The 18,038-nt window shown below is 50.2% G+C and overlaps 1 protein-coding gene across 1 annotated transcript in view; it reads left to right on the top strand.

Moving 5' to 3' along the window:
• Positions 1–6,593: 6,593 nt before the first annotated feature.
• Positions 6,594–18,038, top strand: part of LOC140427663 (neural cell adhesion molecule 2-like) — an 896,208-nt gene continuing 884,763 nt past the window's right edge. Inside the window, exon 1 of the mRNA XM_072513136.1 lies at positions 6,594–6,622. Within this exon, the coding sequence (XP_072369237.1) occupies positions 6,601–6,622 (22 nt within the window). The 5' untranslated portion in view covers positions 6,594–6,600. The remainder of the gene's footprint in view (positions 6,623–18,038) is intronic.

The raw sequence follows: 18,038 nt of genomic DNA, 5'->3' as shown, positions 1-18,038 counted from the left end.
TCTCCGTTTCTGACCTGCGACCGGTGTTGGGCTGGCAGCCGCACCGCGTAAACGTTCCTGCCACCATGGAATAAACGGCCGGACGAATGGCCGGATCCATGGTCATGCATGCGCACGCCGACGACCTGCAGCGGTCGCACCGTAAAACATGGCGCCGGCCATGCGCGGACATGACCTTCCAGATAGTGGCCGCCGGCTACCGCCAGCTCTCAGGAAGCCCCCCCCCCCCCCCCTCCCCTACCCCCAGCTCTCAGGAAGGTGCCCCACCCCCGGCCAACAGCACGGCTCACGCCCAACTGTGGCGCCGCTGGACGTAGTCCGCAGCTGCTACGCCGGGTTCCCGCATGACTGAGACCACTAGTGAAATACACCGTCGGGAACTCGGCCCATCGGGGCCGGAGCACCGGGGGAGGGCCTTCAGGTGATGCGCAAAGGCCGTCCCAATAGCGCGTGGCACGCACCACGATGATGCCAGATCGGAGGGAGGCAGAGCATACAAAACCTACGTCAAACAGGCGTCCAAAGGGATTCTCCCCTAATGCCGATTCTGAAATCGGCGTCAGGGAATGGGATATCCTCTCTGTAGACAAACCAAACGCCTTTCACTGCCAGAGCTTAGAAACCTGCAACTTGCATATAAGCTTCAGCATGTCAGCAGCGTGGAATAATTGGCTCTCTAAAATGATTTGAAAGTCATTGGGTCGCCCAGCTGCGGAGCTGACTTTTCGTGGAGTCATTTTGAAAATTGATGACCTCTGCCCTGTCTCAAACTTGAGAGACCTCAACTCCGAATTCGATTGTGATGTCTATATATAATATATATATATCTCTGCTTTAATTTCCTTTTTTCCCATTGCTGTCAAGACAGAAGAGATTTCTAAACTATCAGGATGTGACAGCCCAATGAATGCTGGGTCGGTTGGCCTCTACTTGTTATTTGTCAAAATCTTCTGTCACAAATGACAAGAGGAAGCAACAGTTTTGATCAGTGGAGGTTTTCGGTACTTAATTGCCAGGAAACTAAATATCAACAGTGTCAGCCCAACTCCCTCTTGACAGCTGGAGACATGTCTCTACTGCCAGGAATTGTGCACTTTAGATTGACTAGAGGAAGAGGACTTTCACATTTTATCATTTCCTTTAAAAAGAGAATCATGACCTTAACAAGAATTTTGCTTCATTGGAGGTTATGCCCTGAGGTAGGAAATTGGCCAAGACTTTGAGACCGAAGTTAAGGTATTAGAAAACCGAGGTGAAGGGAGTTTCAAATTATCAGCTTACTGGGCGTTTGGGCAGAGGCGCGGAATGCTTTTTATCTTCAGCTGTAAAACAGTTCCATTCTGGTTTGCACTGCTGTAATGGGTTGAGCTGACCTAGTGGGGAATGCTCCTTCTTCTGAGTCTGATGCGTGAGGACACCTCGGAGGGCTCATATAATGAGGCAAACTGGGTAGAGCTCAGGAACAGTGTTGTACCCTTAATAACGACACTTAGAGAGTGAAACGGTAAAGAAGGCTTTAATAAGCTAAGAACTAGCCTGGTGCCGAGATGGGTGCTAACTGGGTGCCGCCACAAGGCGGCCCCTTATATACGGCTCCCAGGTGGGCGGAGCCGGTGGCGAGTCCCCCAGGGTTCCAAGCCTGGTCTTAAAGGGGACATCACCTTCATGATGACAAGGGTACAGTAGGACAGTAACCGTTCATCACAAACAGGAAGGGGGCAATCACAATGTTGGGGGTTTATTACAGGCCCCCCAACTGCTAGCGAGAGATAGAGTAGCAGATAGATAGGGAGATTTTGGATAGGTGCAAAAGTATCACGGTTGTTGTGGTTGGGGATTTTAACTTCCCCTCTATTGACTGGGACTCACTTAGTGCTCGGGGCTTGGATGGGGCAGAGTTTATAAGGTGCATCCAGGAAGGCTTCTTGATGCAATATATTGATCGTCCAATTAGGGAAGGGGCAGTATTGACCTGGTATTGGGGAATGAGTCTGGACAGGTGATTGATGTTTCAATAGGGGAACATTTTGTGAGTAGTGACCACAATTCCGTACGTTTTAGTGTTCTTTTGAATAGGGATGAGGGCAACCCTCGCGTTAAGGTGCTAAACTGGGGAAAGGCAATTTACGATAACATTAGACAGGAATTGAAGAATTTGGACTGGGTGCGGCTGTTGGAGAGTAAATCAACATTGGACATGTGGGAGTATTTCAAGCGACAGTTGATTAGGATTCAGGAAAGTCACGTTCCTGAGAGAACGAAGGATCAGTATGGGAATTTTAGGGAGCCTTGGATAACAAGGAATAGACTGAACCTCGTCAAAAATAAAAAGGAGGTTTTTGTACGGTCTAGAAGGGTAGGGACAGTCAAAACCCTTGAGGAGTATAAAGAAAGTAGGAAGGTACTTAAGTGGGAAATTAGGAGGGCTAGGAGGGGTCATGAAAAGTCCTTGGCAAGTAGGATTAAGGTGAATCTCAAAGCTTTTTATTCATATGTAAAAAGCAAGAGATGGCCAGGGAAAGGATTGGACCACTTAAGGATAGTGGGGGGGGGATCTATGGGTTGAGCTAGGGGTACTAAATGAGTACTTTGCATCGGTATTCACCAAAGAAAAGGACTTTGTGAAAGATGATTCTTGGGTAGGGTATGTGGCTAGTCTGGATCATGTTGACATAAAAAAGAATGAGGTATTGGGTGTTTTAAAAGACATTCAGGTAGATACTTCTCCTGGGCCAGATGGGATTTACCCCAGAATACTGAGGGAAGCAAGGGTGGAAATTGCTGGGGCCTTGTCTGACATTGGCTACAGATGAGGGGCAAAATTCTCCCCAAACGGTGCGATGTCCGCCGACTGGCGCCCAAAACGGCGCCAATCAGACGGGCATCGCGCCGCCCCAAAGGTGCGGAATGCTCCACATCTTTGGGGGATGAGCCCCAACATTGAGGGGCTAGGCCGACGCCGGAGGGATTTCCGCCCGCCAGCTGGCGGAAACGGCCTTTGTTGCCCCGCCAGCTGGCACGGAAATTACATATCGGGGCGGCGCATGCGCGGGAGCGTCAGCGGCCGCTGACAGTTTCCCGCGCATGCGCAGTGGAGGGAATCTCTTCCGCCTCCGCCATGGTGGAGACCGTGGCGGAGGCGGAAGGGAAAGAGTGCCCCCACGGCACAGGCCCGCCCGCGGATCGGTGGGCCCCGATCGTGGGCCAGGCCACCGTGGGGGCACCCCCCGGGGCCAGATCGCCCCGCGCCCCCCCCCAGGACCCCGGAGCCCGCCCACGCCGCCTTGTCCCGCCGTTCAAAAGGTGGTCTAATCCACGCCGGCGGGACAGACAATTTATCGGCAGGACTTCGGCCCATCCGGGCCGGAGAATCCAGCGAGTGGGCCCGCCAACCGGCGCGGCCCGATTCCCTCCCCTGCTGAATATCCGGTACCGGAGACTTCGGCAACCGGCGGGGGCGGGATTCACGGCAGCCCCCGGCGATTCTCCAACCCGGCGGGGGGTCGAGGATGACGCGCCAGATCCCAGAGGACTGGAGAATACATAATGTGGTGCAGCTGTTTAAGAAAGGTAGCAGGGATAATCCTGGAAACTATAGGCCAGTGAGCCTCACGTTGTTAGTGGGTAAATTATTGGAGAGAATTCTCAGGGACAGGATTTATACCCATTTGGAAATGAATGGACTCATTAGCGATAAACAGCATGGTTTTGTGAAGGGGAGGTCATGCCTCACTAACTTGATCGGGTTTTTTGAGGAGGTGACAAAGATGATTGATGAGGGAAGGGCGGTGGATGTTGATTATATGGACTTCAGTAAAGCCTTTGACAAGGTGCCTCATGGCAGACTGGTACAAAAGGTGAAGTCACACGGGATCAGAGATGATTTGGCAAAATGAATACAGAACTGGCTCGGTCACAGAAGGCAGAGAGTAGCAGTGGAAAGGTGTTTTTCTGAATCGTATGTTGTGACTAGTTGTGCTCCACAGGGATCTGTGCTGGGACCTCTGTTGTTTGTAGTATAAACGATTTGGAGGAAAATGTAACTGGTCTGATTAATAAGTTCGCTGATGACACCAAGGTTGTTGGAGTGGCAGATAGTGTTGAGGATTATCAGAGGATACAACAGGACATAGATAGGTTGGAGACTTGGGCAGAGAAATAGCAAATGGAGTTTAATCCGGACAAATGTGAGGTAATGCATTTTGGTCGGTCTAACATAGAGGGGAAATATACAGTAAATGGCAAAACTCTGAGAAATATAGAAAGTCAGAGAGATCTGGGCGTGCATGTCCACAGATCTTTGAAAATTGCAGCACAAGTGGACAAGGTAGTCAAGAAAACATACGGAATGCTTGCCTTCATTGGACGGTGCATTGAGTATAAAAATTGGCAAGTCCTGCTTCAGTTGGTAACCTTGGTAAGGCCGCACTTGGAATATTGCGCACAATTCTGGTCGCCACACTACCAGAAGGATGTGGAGGTTTTGGAGAGGGTGCAGAGGAGGTTTACCAGGATGTTGCCTGGACTGGAGGGTGTTAGCTGTGTGGAGAGGCTGAATAGACTCGGACTGTTTTCATTAGAACAATGGAGGTTGAGGGGTGACCTGATAGAGGTCTACAAGACTGTGAGGGGCATGGATTGAGTGGATAGGCAGGCACTCTTTTCCAGGGTGGAGGGGCAGTCACTCGGGGGCATAGGTTTAAGTTCCATGGGGCAAAGTTTAGAGGAGATGTGCGAGGCAGGTCTTTTTCACAGAGTGTAGTGAGTGCCTGAAATGCGCTGCCAGGGGAGGTTGTGGAAGCAGATACATTATCGGTGTTGAAAAAGCATCTCGACACATACATCGATAGGATGGGTATAGAGGGATACGGAACTAGGAATGCTGAGGCTTTAGGCCACGGGTGGTATCATGACCGGTACAGGCTTGGGGGGCCGAAGGGCCTGTTCCTGTGCTGTATCTGATTTGTTGGGTGTTCTGGATCACAAACAGTTCACCAACACTGGAAGTGGCGCAACTCTATTTTATTATAAGGTTAACTATACTAACATACTTGAACTGTGGGTAAATGCAATACCAGCTTTAACTGTTGACCCTTGCCTAGTCCTAACCAGGTGATGCACTCAGCACATGGTGAATGTCTGTGTTGCAGGCTGTGAGCTCTGTGCTCCGAGCTGGCTGCTACTAGAATGAGCGGGAACTCTCCTGTCCAACTCTTCATGCAGTTTAATTGGTGAAATACCTGTGGTCTCTGCACCCAATATAATCTGCAACCTCGAGAGCAAGAGGGGAGGACAAAGGAAGGTTCTCGTCAGTTAACAATGGTGACCGCAATAGCAGACAGCAAGCAGCAGCAGTAGGGGGGAGCTGGTCAGGATGCAGCCAACCAGACATTGTAGAGAAAAGTTAATTACAGTGGACACTGGAATCTGAAATCAAAATAGAAAATGCTGGATGATCTCAGCAGGTCCTGCAGCATCTGTGGAGAGAGAACGGAGTTATGTTTCGAGTCTGGGTGACTCATTGTCAAAACTAAGAGAACTGGAAGTTGGATACAGTAAGAAGTCTTACAACACCAGATTAAATTCCGACAGACTTTAACCTAGTGTTGTATGACTTCTTACTGTGCTCACCCCAGCCCAACGGCAGCATCTCCACATCATGGAAATTGGATGTCATTGAGGGTGGGGGGGGGGGGGGGGGGGGGGGGGGGAGTGGATTGGTGGGGCTGGGTAGAGGGCCAGCCATAGGCGGAGATTGACAAAGATGTCCTTGACAAAAAGACAAAGGGAACGTAAATGGTGGTGATCAAGGCTAAGAAGAGGTGCCGATAGTGGCACTTCAAGAGATGAGAACGGATTAATGGCAGAACAGGAGTAAACAGTGCCTCAAAGGGCAACTTGGTCCAGGGATAGATGTCCCTAGTGGGGTGGGGGAAGGGAGACAATGGTGAGAGAAAAGCGTGCCGATGGAAGACATTAAAATAAATTGATAGAAGTAAAAATGGGGTGACGGTAGAGGTGCAGGCATTGTAGAGGACAGGCACTGGCATTTGGCAGCAATGTTGTGACCAAGGTGCAAGGCCTCTCCTTGCCAGGAAATAGTCTACCTCTCCCATTGGGAATGGCACATAACAGTTAAAATTCCATCATTTGTCTATAAACCTGTAAGTTCCCCAACCTTAACGACCATCCAATTTGCTCTAAACATTATCAATCGGATATTCCAGACCTGGATACGTCACGTATTGTCCATTTTGTCAATCTTTTGTCAATGGTTTAACCCTCTCACTAGCGGACACAGTCACCTGAGGAAATCCTTTTTTCTCTATTTACTCTACCAAAACATCTCAGCGTTTTTATTCAGGTGCCTCTTAAATGTCCAAGCTCTTCCATCTTTTCCTCAGCTCTCAAACAACATCAGTTAAAAATCAAACCGGGCTGGATTTCACGCTGTGGGGAGGGAGGAGGAGGTAAAAACCAATCCATTGTGCAATTACTAACTCATTTATTATTGTGTGTACGTTTGCTGCTACATTTCTTACATTACAGCAATGACTACACTTTAAAAAACATTTTGATGTCTCCATAGGTCTTTGGGACATGTGGAAGGCACAACAAAAATGTAAGTTCTTTCTTGAAGTCCCACCCTATGTTATAAGTTCTCAATTTCTATCAATAATCTTATTTGCTTCTCGATTCACAAGCCCAACTGCAGTCGGGAACATTCACCGCATTCAAGTCAAATTTAAAGGGTTTGGGGAAAGTTAATGAAGACTGTCACAAGCATATATTTTAGAGAGCATCTGCAAAGCAATCCAGGGGACTCAACACATCATCAATCTTTGTCAATGCTAACCAGGCAAGGATTGTAAAGAAGAGGGTCAGGGTGAATAAATATAACCAGACACAACAATCTGTATTTTCACCTTTAACATAATCAAACACCCCGAGGTGCTTCACAAGAGCACGAACAACGTTTGATGCTTAAAGAGATATTCGGAGCGATGACCTAAAACTCGGTCAAAGAGGCAGATTTAAAGTACTGAGAGGAGGAAGTGAAGAGATTCTGCGAGAATTTGAGAGCTCAGGGCCTCAGAAGCTGAAGATACTGGCACTAACGGTAGAGTGAAGGAAATTGGGGACGCACGTAAGGCCAGAACTGGAGAAGCACGGTAATCTCGGAAGATTGTAGGGGTACAGCAGGTTACAGATGGGCACGATGATGGAGGGGTTTGTAAATTAGGAAGGAAAGCTTAAATTAAAGGTATCGCTGGACTTGGAGCCAACACAGGCTATTGAGCATGGGGTTGCCAGGAAGAGTCCATTCGTCCCACTCAACCGATTTGTCGTTCAGTTAAAACATGGTTGACCTGCATCTTAACTCCATCGACCTGCCTTGGATCCATAATGGTCTTGTCTAGTTTTGAAATGTTCAATTGAGTTTTAGCCTCACCAGCTATTTTGGGAGAGAGAGAATTCTAGAATTCCACTTGCCTTTGTGTGAAGCGTTTCCTGACATTACACATGTGTGGCCTACATCTCTAATTTTAAGGATATCTCCCTTTGTTGCGGACTTCTCTCAGCCAAAGGAAATATTTTACCTTTCCTTAATTCTTTCTACTACTGAAGGGAATCTATGCCTGGGCTACCAATCCAGGTGATACACCACTCCATTTGGGGGCACATGGGGAAGACCACCTCCCAAACCCACGGTCACTGCCATCTAAAAGGGAAAGGGCAGCAGAGACAGGAGAGCACCACAACCTGGACGTTCCCCTCCAAGTCACACATTATTCTGACTTGGGAATATTTTGCCGTTCCTTCCCTGTCGCTGGGTGAAATTCCTGGAACTCCCCCCCCCCCCCAAAAAAAAAAGCACAGGAGGTGCACCTACATAACATGGACTGCAGCGGTTTAAGAAGGCAGCTCACCACCACGTTCTCAAGGGCAATTAGGAATGGGCAACAAATGTGGAGCCAGGGACACCCACATCCCTTAAAAAATGAATGAATAAAAACAGTTCACAGATTTCATAGACTTTACTGTGCAGAAGGAGGCCATTCGGCCCATTGAGTCTGCACCAGCCCTGGGAAAGGACACCCTACCTAAGCTCACACGTCCACCCTATCCCCAAAACCCAGTAACCCCACCTAACCTTTTTGGGACACTAAGGGCAATTTAGCATGGCCAATCCACCGAACCTGCACATCTTTGGACGGTGGGAGGAAACCGGAGCACCCGGAGGAAACCCTCGTAGACACGGGGGGAATGTGCAGACCCCGCACAGACAGTGAGCCAAGCGGGAATCGAACCTGGGACCTTGGTGCTGTGAAGCAACAGTGCTAACCACTGTGCTGTCCCTTCCTGAAAATAAAATAATTTATGTTTTTCCACCTTTTTTAATTAATTCATGGAATGTGGAATTCGCTGACTGAGCCCGGCTCTATTGCCCTCCCCTGATTGTCCTTCAACTGAGTGGTTTGCTAGGCCATTTCAGAGGGCACTTAAGAGTCAACCACATTGCTGTAGATCTGGAGTCACCTATTGGCCACACCGGTAGAGACATTAGTGAACCAGATGGGTATTGATGTTACAATCCCAGTTCATGTTACAATTGAACGAGAAGACCCCAGAATGGAACCCTGGATCAAAAGATGAGAAATTTTACTTTGTTTTTAAATGCGAAGGAGGGGGGTCACAGGGCCGGTAATTAGCTTTGACAAGAAAATGTACATAGATTTAAGATGAACATGGATTAATAATAATAGCTTATTGTCACAAGTAGGCTTCAATGAAGTTACTGTGAAAAGCCCCTAGTTGCCACATTCCGACACCTTGGGAAGGCTGGTATGGGAATTGAACCCTCGCTGCTAGCATTGTTCTGCATTACAAGCCAGCTGTTTAGCCCACTGTGCTAAACCAGCCCCTATTATAAAATATATCTAAACCTACAATGGACTCAGTGACACAAAATCCCTTTAAACACACAGATTGACTGTGGTCAAATATACTCTCCACTCTGAACCATGTGAATATCTATGGATTTCTCATCAAAATCCCTCTGATGATCGTTTTTCCAACTTCACTACCAAAAACATGCTTTAAATTCTTATTCCACAGCAATGCTTTCTGTTGCTGAACTGACGATCTGCTTCAATTTCTACATTGCGGTGCAGGCCTCCTCACCCACTGCTTTGGACTCAAACTCGCAGTGTGGAGTGTGGTTTACCTGTCAGCAAAGATTCTGCTCCACTTTAAACAACAAATCCAGATTTTACAACTTTGCTTTTTATAATTATTTGTCTTGGCTGTTGCATAAACTGTTCATAATTGCTTTAACTATCGATTCCCAGACTCCATTAAAATGACATCGAATTTTTGATTTACCTCTGAAGTCTGCTTTCCCACTCTAATTTTGGTTACTGCAACTGTCTCTTCAACACAGTGCACTTGGTTTACTTTCTCCCTTGATTTCTCCTGAACAATACCTTGTTCTCTGTTCACTTAAATTCAGTCTTCTTAAGGCATTCTTTCCGTCTCAATTTCCTAGTTATTTGGACTGTTTATGATTCTTTGGGAAGCATGCCTCTTTGCAGCTCTCTTGTCCTGTCCAGTCTTTCTTTTCCTGGCAGAGTCGAGAGATGTTCATTCCCCGGTCTCCCATCTTCAACTGTAAACAAATTCAGCCAAACACTAAAACGTGAAAGCTTTTCTACCTTAAAAGGTCCCCAGTTGCTGTGCATCCACTGCTCCTTCTGCCAGCATCTTTCTATTCTTCACAGTGTAGCCCTCTCTTAGCACAATAGAAACGCAGTCTGAATTGAATCAACCGCCATACCGACAAACACCTTTGTCCAGCATTAATCTAACCATAGGTTTTACCCACCTTCCACAGAAACACTAAATTAAACCCACTTCAGACTATATCTTATTTCTTTTTTAAAAAAATATATGTTTATTAAGAATTTTTCAACAAAATTTTCAACCATACAACCCCCCCCCCCCCGCCCCCGTAACAAAAAGAAAGGAAAACTCGCATAGCAAGAAATAAACATGGCAAATCAATATAATACAGAACTTTGTACATTGGATTCCTCCCATACATATCAACTTTCTGGATCATTTATGCATTTTCATGCTCAAGTGCCCCCCAGAAAAAAAAACCTTCCCCGTCCCCCCTTCATCCCCCGAAAGAGATGTCCCCCCCTCCCCTCCTCCCCCCTCCCCTCCTCCCCCCCCCCCCCCCCCCCCCCCCCCCCCCGGTTTGCTGCTGCTGTCGAACGAACTTCATCTAACGCTCCGTGACATAGTCTAAGAACGGTTGCCACCGCCTGGAGAACCCCTGCACAGACGCTCTCAAGGCAAACTTTATCCTCTCCAACTTGATAAACCCTGCCATGTAATTTGTCCAGGCTTCCACACTGGGGGGCTTCGCATCTTTCCACACTAATAAGATCCTTCGCCGGGCTACCAGGGACGCAAAGGCCAGAATGCCGGCCTCTTTCGCCTCCTGCACTCCCGGCTCGACCGCCACTCCAGATAGTGCTAGCCCCCAACTTGGCTTGACCTGGACTTTCACCACCTTAGATATAGTTCTCGCAACTCCCCTCCAGAACCCATCCAGTGCCGGGCACGACCAGTACATATGAGCATGGTTCGCCGGGCTTCCTGAGCACCTCCCTCATCTGTCCTCCACCCCAAAGAACCTACCCAGCCTCGCCCCCATCATATGCGCTCTGTGAATGACCTTAAATTAAATCAGGCTAAGCCTGGCACACGAGGAAGAGGAATTAACCCTACTTAGGGCATCAGCCCACAGACTCTCTTCAATCTCCTCCCCCAGCTCCTCCTCCCATTTACCCTTCAGCTCCTCTGCCAAAGCCTCCCCCTCTTCTTTCATCTCCTGGTATATTGTCGACACCTTGCCCTCTCCGACCCATACGCCCAAAATCACCCTGTCTTGAATCCCCTGTGCCGGGAGCAGCGGAAATCCCCTCACCTGCCGCCTCACAAACGCCCTCACTTGCATGTACCTGAACGCATTTCCCGGGGGTAGCCCAAACTTCTCCTCCAGCGCCCCTAGATTCGCAAACATCCCATCAATGATCTTCTAATCCCTGCCCGATGCCAGCTCTGAAACCCCCCATCCATCCTTCCTGGGACAAACCGATGGTTATCTCTGATCGGGGACCACACCGAGGCTCCCATCGCACCCAGATCTTTAGCGTTGCCTCCACCACTGGACTCGTGGTGTACCTTGTCAGCGAGAGCGGCAGCGGTGCCATCACCAGCACCCCCAGGCTCGTTCCTTTGCAGGATGCCATCTCCAACCTCTTCCATGCCGCCCCCTCTCCCTCCATCACCCACTTACGGATCATCGCCACGTTGGCTGCCCAGTAGTAGCCACCCAAATTCGGCAACGCCAGCCCTCCTCTATCTCTGCTACGCTCCAGGAACCACCTCCTTACCCTCGGGGTCTTGCTCGCCCACACAAAACCCGTAATGCTCCTGTTTACCCTCTTAAAAAAGGCTTTGGTGATCACAATTGGAAGGCACTGGTATACAAAAAGAAACCTCGGGAGGACCACCATTTTAATCGACTGTACTCTGCCCGCTAGCGAGAGTGGCAACATGTCCCATCGTTTGAAGTCCTCCTCCATCTGCTCCACCAACCGCATCAAATTAAGTTTGTGCATGGCCCCCCAGCTCCTAGCTACCTGGATCCCCAAGTATCGAAAGCTCCTTTCCGCCCTCCTCAACGGTATGCCATCTATCCCTCTTCCCTGATCCCCCGGGTGCCCCACAAAGAGCTCACTCTTCCCTACATTGAGCTTGTAGCCCGAGAAGTCCCCAAACTCCCTTAGGATCTGCATGACCTCCACCATCCCCTCCACTGGATCCGCCACATACAGCAACAGGTCATCTGCATATAGCGACACTCAATGCTCCTCTCCCCCTCGGACCACCCCCCTCCATTTCCTGGACTCCCTTAATGCCATGGCCAAAGGTTCAATTGCTAATGCAAACAACAGGGGAGACAGGGGGCACCCTGCCTCGTCCCTCGATACAGCCGGAAGTACTCCGACCTCCGCCGATTCGTAACCACACTCGCCACCGGGGCTCTGTATAGGAGCTTAACCCAGCTAATAAACCCTCCCCCGAACCCAAACCTCCGCAACACTTCCCAGAGATACTCCCACTCTACTCGATCAAAGGCCTTCTCCGCGTCCATACCTGCCACTATCTCCGCCTCTCCCTCCACCGATGGCATCATAATCACATTTAGGAGCCTCCGCACATTGCTGTTTAACTGCCTGCCCTTTACAAATCCCGTCTGGTCCTCGTGAATCACCCCCGGGACACAGTCCTCAACCCTCGTAGCCAACACTTTTGCCAGCAACTTAGCATCTACGTTGAGGAACGAGATCGGCATGTACGACCCACATTGCAGTGGGTCCTTATCCCACTTCAGGATCAAAGAGATCGTCGCCTCCGACATTGTCGGGGGCAGGGTCCCCCCCTCCCTTGCCTCATTGAAAGTCCTCACCAGCAACGGGGCTAACAGGTCTACATACTTCCTATAGAACTCCACCGGGAACCCATCCGGTCCCGGGGCCTTCCCTGCCTGCATGCTCCCCAGACCTCTAGTCAGCTCCTCCAACCCAATTGGTGCCCCCAAACCAGCCACCTCCTGCTCCTCCACCCTTGGGAACCTCAGTTGGTCCAAGAATCGTCGCATCCCCTCTTTTCCCACTGGGGTCTGGGACCTGTACAGCTCCTCATAGAAGGCCTTGAATGCCTCATTTACTTTCACCGCACTCCGCACCGTAATTCCCCTTCCATCCTTGACTCCACCTATCTCCCTCGCTGCCATCCTCTTACGGAGCTGATGTGCCAGCATCCAGCTCGCCTTCTCCCCATACTCATACATCACCCCCTGTGCCTTCCTCCACTGTGCCTCTGCCTTCCCTGTGGTCAATAGGTCGAACTCCGTCTGGAGACTTCGCCTCTCCCTAAGTATCCCTCATCAGGGGCCTCTGCATATCTCATGTCCACTCTTCAATCTCCCCCACTAACCTCTCCCGTTCCCTGCCCTCTCTCTTCTCCCTATGAGCCCTGATGGAGATTAATTCTCCCCTGACCACCGCCTTTAGCGCCTCCCATACTACTCCCACCTGCACCTCCCCATTGTCGTTGGCCTCCAGATACCTTTCAATGCACCCCCGCACCCTCCCGCACACTTCCTCGTCTGCCAGCAGTCCCACATCCAACTGCCACAGCGGGCGTTGGTCCCTCTCCTCCCCCAGCTCTAGTTCCACCCAGTGCGGGGCGTGGTCTGAAATGGCTATGGCCGAATACTCCGTTTCCTCCGCTTTCGGGATCAATGCCCTGCCCAGAACAAAAAAATCTATCCGGGAGTAGGCCTTGTGTGCATGGGAGAAAAAAGAAAATTCTCTGGCCAAAGGCCTAGCAAATCTCCACGGATCTACTCCCCCCATCTGGTCCATAAACCCCCATGCACCTTGGCTGCAGCCGGCCTCTTTCCAGTCTTAGATCTGGAGCGATCCCGTTCTGGGTCCAACACCGTGTTGAAATCTACACCCATTATCAAGCTTCCTACCTCCAAGTCCGGAATACGCCGCCCCAAAATACGTTTCATGAATCCAGCATCGTCCCAATTCGGGGCGTATACATTTACCAATACCACCCACGTCCCCTGCAACCTACCGCTCACCATCACGTATCGACCTCCATTGTCCGCTACTATGTTCTTGGCCTCAAACGACACGTGCTTCCTCGCCAGTATTGCCACCCCTCTATTCTTCGCATCCAGCCCCGAATGGAATACCTGTCCTACCCATCCCTTCCGTAACCTGACCTGATCTGACACCTTCAGATGTGTCTCCTGAAGCATGACCACGTCTGCCTTCAGTCCCTTTAAGTGCACGAACACTCGGGCCCTCTTAACCGGCCCATTGAGGCCTCTCACATTCCACGTGATCAGCCGGATTGGGGGGCCACCCACCCCCCACCGACTAGCCATCTCCTATTTTAGGCCAGTCCCGTGCCCGCGCCTCCCGCACCCTTCGGTCCCCCAGACGGGGAACACCCGCCCCGACCACCAGTTCCGTTTTCAGTTCCCCCTCGGTCAATGCAGCAGCAACCCTATTTTCCCCCCCTATCCCCCTCTCCACTCCCCCCCCCCCAAAGCTAGATCCAAATCTAGCTCTTTTGCTCCCCCCATAATACTTCCGTAAGTCAGCTGACTCCTGCTGACCCCGCCTTCCTGTTGACCCCCCCGTGTGGAAATCCCTCCTCCTCCTTGCGCTCCTCTATCCCCCCCCTCCCTAATGTGGGAAACAGCCCGCGCTTTCCTGAGCCAGCCCCGCCCCCTGTGGCGCAGCTCCTGTTGCAGCCTAATCCCAATTCCCCCATCCCCGGGTCTCACTTCCCTCCAGCACCGACGCCCACATACCTCACGGTCTCCCCCTCAAAACTCTTCCCCCATCCCCATCCATAGTCACACCCATGAAACATTCTTTACCCATATTTACAACCCTGTATGCAGTCAACATCTCCCCCACAACCACAGACCCTCAGTTCGAGTCCAATTTTTCCGTTTGGGTAAAGGTCCAAGCCTCTTCTGGCGTTTCAAAATAGTCGTGTCGATCCTGATACATGACCCACAATCGCGCTGACTGCAGCATTCCGAATCTCACCCTTTTTTTATGCAGCACCGTCTTGGCCCGGTTGAAGCCAGCTCTCCTCTTTGCCACCTCCGCGCTCCAGTCCTGGTAGACTCGGGTCACCACATTCTCCCATCTACTGCTCCGCTCCTTCTTGGCCCATCTCAGGACACTCTCTCTGTCCGCGAAACGATGGAACCTCGCCACTATCGCCCTTGGCGGCTCGCCAGCCTTGGGTCTCCTCGCCAGGACCCGGTGAAGCCCCTTCTAGCTCCAGGGGGCTCGGAGAGGCCTCCGCACCCATCAGCGAATGGAGCATCGTGCTCACATACGCCCCGGCATCGGCCCCCTCCACTCCTTCAGGGAGACCCAGAATCCGGAGATTCTTCCTCCTCGACCTGTTCTCCAAGACCTCGAATCTCTCGGCCCACCTCTTGTGCAGCGCTTCGTGCGCCTCCATCTTCACCGCCAGGCCCACGATCTCATCCTCGTTCTCGTTGGTTTTGTCCCTCACCTCTCGGAGCTCTACCTCCTGGGTCTTCTGGGTCTCCTTCAGCCCCTCGATTGGAATCAGCATTGGCGCCAGCACCTCCTTTTTAAGCTCCTCCACGCAGCGCCTGAGAACCTCCTGCTGGTCTGGCCCCCATGCTGCTCGATCTCCGCCATCTTGTTTTTTCCCCCTTGTTTCTGCCGCTGCTCCAAAGCCTCTTTTTCCGCCGCTCCACTTCTAGTCCCCTCCATACACGACGGCAGGGGGACCTTGCTCTCACCTTCCCACATGGGAATCGGTCAAAACATTTCCGTTGGGGCTCCTCCTGAGAGCCCAAAACTCCGTTCTAGCGGGAGCTGCCGAAATGTGCGGCTTAGCTCCGCATCGCCGCAACCGGAAGTCCACTTATTTATAATGTTTATCAATACAAATATAAATCCCTTTGGTTTCCTAACATTTACAAGAATGGTTTTATTGTCATCATTAGACTTTTAATTCAGGATGTTTTATTGAATTCAAATTTCAGCATCTGCTGTTATGGAATTTGAACCCAGACCATTACCTAGTCCTATGACAATACTGCTATTCCACCGCCTCCCTTACTATCCACTTTGCTGTTCCTGCAACTTCAGAATGGTCGATGTATTCTCTTGCACCATGTAGTAACTGCATTGACTCAACAGAATAATAAAACAAAGGGCAACGTCAGGGAAAACGTTTTACATTTAAATAGCCTTTATTAGCTTATGCTCAACCAGCGGTCTGCTATTCTCAGACTCTAGTTATTCCTGACTACTTCAGTAACTCTCTGATGTACCATCGCTTCAGCTCCATGCTGTTTTCCTATTTCTGCTTTGAACGTCTGACTGGATCTGATTAATTTTGTAATTAACTCTGTTGCTGAACTGACGATCTGCTCCAATTTCTACATTGCGGTGCAGGCCTCCTCACCCACTGCTTTGGACTCAAACTCGCAGCGTGGAGTGTGGTTTACCTGTCAGCAGCCTCTGCCTACAGCATGACTGAAAGTCTGGCCCTCGCGTATGCCGCCAGTTGGGGCCAGCGACGGCTAAGTGATGACGAATGAATTACATCGGGCTGCCAAGAATGTACAGTGCAGAAAAACTTTTACAGATGCGCCATAGAAAGCATCCTATCCGGCTGCATCGCAGCCTGGTATGGCAACTGCTCGGCCCATGACCATAAGAAACTTCAGAAAGTCATGAATGCAGCCCAGTCCATCACACGAACCTGCCTCCCAACATTGACTCCATCTACACTTCCTGCTGCCTGGGGAAAGCTGGCAGCATAATCAAAGGCGGCATAATGGGTGGCACGGTAGCACAGTGGTTAGCACTGTAGCTTCCCAGCACCAGGGTCTCATGTTCGATTCCTAGCTGGGTCACTGTCTGTGCGGAGTCTGCACGTTCTCCCCGTGTCTGTGTGGGTTTCCTCCGGGTGCTCCGGTTTCCTCCCACTCGTCCCGAAAGACGTGCTTGGACATTCAGAATTCTCCCTATGTGTACCCAAACAGACGCTAGAATGTGGCGACTAGGGGCTTTTCACAGAAACTTCATTGCAATATTAATGTAAGCCTACTTGTGACAATAAAGATTATTAATCGAAGATCCCTCCCATCCGGCTTATTCACTTTTCCAACTTCTTCCATCGGGCAGGAGATACGCACGAACAGTTTCAAAAACAGCTTCTTACCCGCTGTTACCAGACTCCTAAACGGCCCTCTTATGGACTATCCTGATTAACACGACTCTCCTGTGTGCTTCACTCGATGCCGGTGTCTATGTATTTACATTGTGGGCCATGTGTTGCCCTTTTATGTATTTTCTTTTTATTTTAATGTACCAAATGATCTGTTTGGGCTGCTCGCAGAAAAACACTTTTCACTGCACCTCGGTACACGTGACAATGAACAAATCCAAATCCCCAAAAGTCATTTCCATCCAACAAGTCTGAACTCCACTTGTGAGTCCTCTAATCCAGTGTTCTTCAAACTTTTTCTCTGGGGACCCATTTTTACCAACCGGCCAACCTTCGGGACCCAACCCGGCCGACTTTCGGTACCCACGCCAGCCGATCTTTGCGACCCACGACGGCTGACCTTCGCGACCCCCGCCGGCCAACCTGAGCGACCCACCATTTTCTCTTACCTTGTTTGCTGCTGATAAAAATGGAGGAAATGGTTTTGGGTCCCTTTGGCCCTCGTACACGCTCCTCCAATGGAACCTGTTGGATGAAGGTGAAGCCTTCCGGTGTCGGAAAGTATGGAGTCTCCATCTGTCCAAAGTTCTGCATTTTTTTCAGTCAAAGTTTATTAAATAAAATCGCCCTGAACTTGTAAAAAAAATGAATAAAATAAATGAAAAAAAAATTAGGTGAATAAAAAAAAAACCAAACTTGTAAAACAAAAAGCTGCGACCGTTTAAAAAAATAGCGGCCGCACTGCGCATGCGCGCCGCTGATCGTGCGCGCATGCGTAATGAGGCCGAATATTTTTTACATGTTTGTGGCCATTTTAAAGACTGCTTGCAGCCGCCGTTATTAAAAGCCAGCTTCTGCGAGGGGATTTGCGCGATCGGGAGTGCCGCGAAGGACGGCTCCGCGACCCTCCCGACACCCGCCCGTGACCCACCCGTGGGTCGCACCCCCGGGTTTGAAGAACACTGCTCTAATCCTTTCTTACCCACCAACACAACCTCTGTTACCACTTCCCTCATTAACGTATCTAGCCTCCCCTTAAATACATCTACACTATTCACTTCAACCACTCCCTGAGAGAGCGACTTCCACGTTCCCACCACTCTGTGAGTAAAGGGAGTTCCTTCTGAATTCCCGATTGAATT

The sequence above is a fragment of the Scyliorhinus torazame genome, chromosome 8 (assembly GCF_047496885.1).
Source record: "Scyliorhinus torazame isolate Kashiwa2021f chromosome 8, sScyTor2.1, whole genome shotgun sequence".
NCBI classification, from domain to species: domain Eukaryota; kingdom Metazoa; phylum Chordata; class Chondrichthyes; order Carcharhiniformes; family Scyliorhinidae; genus Scyliorhinus; species Scyliorhinus torazame.
This window is presented reverse-complemented; position numbering and strand designations above follow the sequence as displayed.